General features: G+C 36.8%; 1 protein-coding gene across 1 annotated transcript; it reads right to left on the bottom strand.

Annotated features, from left to right (window-relative positions):
- Nucleotides 1–693: 693 nt before the first annotated feature.
- Nucleotides 694–1,734, bottom strand: LOC138893006 (uncharacterized). The gene has a single exon (XM_070176769.1). It carries the CDS (start codon nucleotides 1,732–1,734, stop codon nucleotides 694–696), a length of 1,041 nt encoding a protein of 346 aa, XP_070032870.1.
- Between the last annotated feature and the right edge of the window lie 3,584 nt (nucleotides 1,735–5,318).

A 5,318-nucleotide genomic window follows, 5' to 3' on the forward strand; every position in this document is an offset into this window, starting at 1 on the left:
CAAATGAATAGCCCCATTTATATACTAGTCTCCTAGAGGCTAGTGAGTAAATAATAATTATTACACAAGGCCCTTATTATTTTCAAGTACGTCCCTTCTCTAGAATGTTCTACATAACTATAATCTTCTAAGGACTTTCCTAGCAATTCCATAGGGTTCTAAGGTCTTCCACGAGAAAACTCCGTATTTCTCTAGAACCTTCCCACATGTGCTAGCCTATTTCATATGTAAGCTTTCCATATGTCAAAAATATATGCCAAGTGGCACCTACATGGCATGACGATGTGGCGGGCCATGACACTCTCCCCCACCCAATTTTGTGTCGCCCTCGGCACAAAGCATCGACACGTACGCGCGCACCTCGCCTTGGCGTCGCCAGAGATCTTTGTCCATTAGCCATGATATCCTATGGAGTGGTTCGACTTCCCATGTCACAAGGTACCGGTCACCTTTCTTCTTACCCCGTTTGTACTTTGGACGGCTAGCAATGATGTCCTCGATCCTCCGCCCATCAGATGTCTCTCCTTGCTCGTGGCCTATATCTCCCCATGACTCGACCAAGTCTAGTAGCTTCTCAAACATCGAGTCCATGCTTTCACTCCCTATTTGGCTACCCTCAGTGGTCCCAGCCTTACTAGCAAACTTGACCCCTCTGCTTGGTGCATCGTCTAAGTATGATAGCGTGCCATTAATTTATAACTCGCCATCCACTTCAACTATGTCCGCCCAACTTTTCTTGCTACCACCATGCTCCATTTGTATGGCGCTAAGATAGGCTTTGGAATCCCCTACTTTCGGCTTAGATTCCAAACACATCTCCCTAATGCAGGTGGCCCCTCCTATGTCACCGTTGTGTGCCTGAGCAAAGTTCCTGATCATTGCTGCAAGCTTCCCCAACTCTGGGTAGTCCCTTGCATGATATGGCCTTTTACAAAAGTAGCACCCTCCCGTAGGCACGTTATCGCCACCGTTGCCCTTGTCGTCGCCCTTGGACCCTTGCACTTTATGGGATAGCCCCCTTTTATTGCCCTCGTGTTCCTCAGCTATGCCTTTCCCGTTATCATTGTCATGATCTCCTCCACCCCACTCGGAGTTGTCACTTTTGGACTTGGCGGTCTCCATCTTGAAGTCAATGAGCGACTCAGTTATCGCTATGGCTTCGTCCACGTTGGCTACTTGATGTCTTAACTCTTTCTTTGCCCAATTTTGCAACCCATTCACGAAGTAGAAGAGGGAATCCTCCTCAGACAATGTCGGAATTTGCAACATCAAGGTAGTGAACTCGCGCACATACTCCCGAATTGTGGCCGTCTGTCGGAGCTCCCTTAGCTTCCGCCTAGCCTCATACACCATATTCATCGGGTAGAATCTCTTCTTCAACTCTTTCTCGAACTTTTCCCACATCTCAATCTTGCATAGCCCTTTCTCCATGTCAGCACACTTTCGATGCCACCATAATACGGCAATCTTTGTGAGGTACAATACAACGGTGTTGATCTTAACCTCATCATCCCTCACTTTGACGTGCCTGAAGTAGTTCTCTAAGTGCCAAAGGAAGTTCTCTACTTCTTGTGCATCACGAACACCTTTGAATACCAGCGGTTTGGGAGCCTCGATCTTGGCCTCCCTCATCACAACAACATTGTTGTCTGCCTCGGTCACGCAAGCATCAGGATGCTCCTTGAGTGATTCTATCTTTGCCTTCATGGCATCAATAGTTCTCAACGCCTCCATGAGTTTGCCTTAGCTCCATCTCGACCTGCGTACGCCTATGCAAGTCATTTCGGATGCTCTTAATTTCTTTAAGAGTGTGCCCCTTAGAACACTAAGGGTGCCTTTCATCTTCTTCAAGTGTTGGCCAAAGATCTCCACGGCATCCATCCCCGCGTTCACCTTCATAACCCACTCTTTACCGAGTGAGACGTCCTCGGGCAAGACCTCCACTTCATCCTCGTTTGCGTCAGTGGAAGATGGTTCTTGGTATGTAAGCCTTTCGTATGACACAACCTCGAGCGGCACGTCCTAGCTCTTGTTGGTGGCATTCCTCTTTTTGTTACGTCCCTTCTTGCCCGTAGCATACTGGGTGACGTTGGGTTGGGTATTATCAACATTAATTTCTCTGTCGTTCGCTATTCCCTTAGTAGCAATCTTTGCTCTGATACCACGTTGTCATGTTCTTAGTCTTGAACTAAGCGCACGTACGGCATTTGACAACTTGCTCACGATCTTGCACAACTCAGTCACGATCTTGCACAACTCGGTCACGATCTTGCTATGCCAAATCAGCCTAAAATACTACACTCAAGATCGCTAAGGGAATGTTAGATAAGAAAGATAAGAGAAATTTGCCAAAAGAACCTTTTGTATTAGAGAGAACTTGAATTGTTTACTTGATGTATTACAAATGAATCGCCCCCTTTATATACTAGTCTCCTAGGGACTAGCGAGTAAATAATAATTATTACACAAGGCACTTATTATTTACAAGTAAGTCCCTTTTCTAGAATATTCTACATAGCTAGAATCTTCTAAGGACTTTCCTAGCAATTCCATAGGGTTCTAAGGTCTTCCATGAGAAATCTCTGTATATCTCTAGAACCTTCCCACGCATGTGCTAGTTTATTTCATATTTATGCTTTTCATATGTCAAAAATATATGCCGAGTGGTACCTACGTGGCATGACGATGTGACGGGCCATGACATTATCTATGAAGATGATTGAAAATATATTACATTTATACGAGTTTATTGTTTACACACATATACATATATACACACACGTTCATAATAGTTGAATTACTTAATAACTTAAAAATAAGATAATTAATATGCTACATCATACTAAAATGTACTGATAAAGTAAATTGAATTTTATCTATATACACAATACATAATTGAATTTTATCTATATACACAATACATAATTATGCTGTCCCATTATATTGGAGGCATAAAATACTGGCAAACCCACTGCATATTTTATAAGTTGTAGCATTACCGAGACATCCACTATCAACTCCAGAATGACATATGCTTGACAACATTTTGTCACCGACATAAACATTTGTTTGCTTGTTTTTATATTTATTTTCCCCATATATAGCAGTAGAAACCTCATATTTTTTGTTTTTCATTTTTGTTTGATATTTACACTAGGTTGCATTTTAATTTTAATTTATATTATATAAGGCCCATTAAGGAAGAAGCGTTCCTTATAGAATTTATTTTTATGTTTAGGGAATGAAAAGATTCTATTCATTCTCATCAAATTTGATATATTAATAGTAGAAGAGAGGAGGTATAGTTGTGCATCTCTATCTTTTATTTTTTGGGTATAATAATACTCCTAATTCCTAAATACATTTACAAATTCTAAATTTATAATTAATTAACAAACTTTTCGGGCTTATTTAATCAAGAATTTAGAATATAAACCTAAGTTTCATTTATATAACTTACCTTATTCATTTATATAAACCTATGAAGTGATCATTGTTTCTTTCTAGTACGGAATTCATAAGCACAAGTGCTGCAATGATAAAAGTGATATTAAAAAGTATAAAAAGTGATATATTTGCTAGCCAATCAGATGAACTTGATTGACCCATCAATGTTAAACTAATTAATTAGGCTATTGAAACTATCTAAAAAGCATTATTGTTCAATGAAAGTTAATATGATGGCATTTTTGCAAACGAAAGTTAACATAGATTAATGTGTGCAATTGAAGAGATCATAACAATATTATAGGGTTGTTTGGAACTAAAAGAAAGAAAGGAAAATTAAGTAATCGTGGGTGGTTGGTGTTGGAATAATAATATATCAAAAGTAGAGAGGAAAAAGGCAAGAAGCTTTTATATAGCAGCCAAAAAGTCAAATAGGCCCTTGCCTTTCAATCTATCATAATGATATCTTCAGCTGATACAGAGGTAGTATAGATTTGCAACCAAGATTCATTATCATTGCTCTTGATTTTTTGTGCTTTTTTTGATGGCATAAAGAAACCCTACATACTGATACAAAAAGAAACCCTATATCTACGTATTCCCAACTTTTAATTTTCAGTTTTCAGAAGTTGTTTTGTTTACTTTTTTAAATATAAATGACGGGCAAGTATGCATTATTTGTATTTACTGGAATTTGAACTCTGGTGTTTTGTGATTTTTACCCATTTTAGTGATCATTAGCCATCTCCAACTTTTGCCTCTATTTTCTCCTTCAAAATGAAGTAAAGTTACTCCAATCATTACTCTATTTTTTACTCCAAAAAAGAATATTCTACTATATATTCTTATCTCACTTCAATATTATATTACTATCTTTTAATTAAATTTTATTTTCTAATTTCTATTAAAAAATTCTATCTTTTTTTCTTTTGTACATATTCATCACATAAAATTTATATTCCTTTCTTATATAACCATTTAATATAAAATTATTTTATACTATAATATTTTAAATAATATAATTTGTAAGCAAATATTATAGATTATATATATTAACGGATAATTCAAACAAAAGTCGCTACTAGAAAAAAAAAAGCCAATTTTCGACCGTCAAATCAGTCGAAAATCGTATTTTTCCGACGAATTTTCGACCGAATAAGGTCGGTCGGAAAACACGTGATCGCAAAATATTTGCGACCGAATTATTTGAAAAATTCGGAAGGATTCTGTTGCAAACTGAAAAATAAAGGACGCATTTGAATTTAAGTGATTGCGACCAAATTGGTCGGTAAATGTGCGACTGATTCGGTCGCTAATAAAAATAAAAAATATTGTTCTGACGGATTCCGTCGGAAAATTAAATAATAAAATTAATTTTTAATTAAATATTCCGACCAAAATAGTCCTACATATTGGATATTAATTAATTAAAAAATTTCAGAAATTCTCAATTTGCGACCGAATCAGTCAAAACCTGGGTTATTTCAGGTGAAATTTGTGACTGATTCAATCGCAAATCAGTCCCAAATCTGAAAACAATTTAGTAGAATTTTGTTGTATTTTTAATTATACCACCTGTCAAATAAAACAGCCAACCAAACACCTAACAACCAACCAAACACCTAGTATAACAATCCAAATCTAATATTTACAACAACACGAACACTATTATTTATAACAATCCAACAAACTAATCAAATAACATTAATTTTGATCAACCAATTATTAAAATACTAACTCAAATTCACAAATTAAACACGTCTCTAATTTCAACTCTAAAACATTCAAATAGTTAATCCAAGTTAGACTCAGTTTTCTCCTCACACTCAGATTCCATTGCAGTTTGATTGCCTTTCTTGCTTTTCTTTTTA

This window comes from Nicotiana tomentosiformis, chromosome 5 (assembly GCF_000390325.3).
Source record: "Nicotiana tomentosiformis chromosome 5, ASM39032v3, whole genome shotgun sequence".
NCBI classification, from domain to species: Eukaryota; Viridiplantae; Streptophyta; class Magnoliopsida; order Solanales; family Solanaceae; genus Nicotiana; species Nicotiana tomentosiformis.

Bases quoted from the DNA above. Each gene is read 5' to 3' on its own strand.
- LOC138893006 (XM_070176769.1), bottom strand. From the start codon at position 1,734: ATGGAGGCGTTGAGAACTATTGATGCCATGAAGGCAAAGATAGAATCA.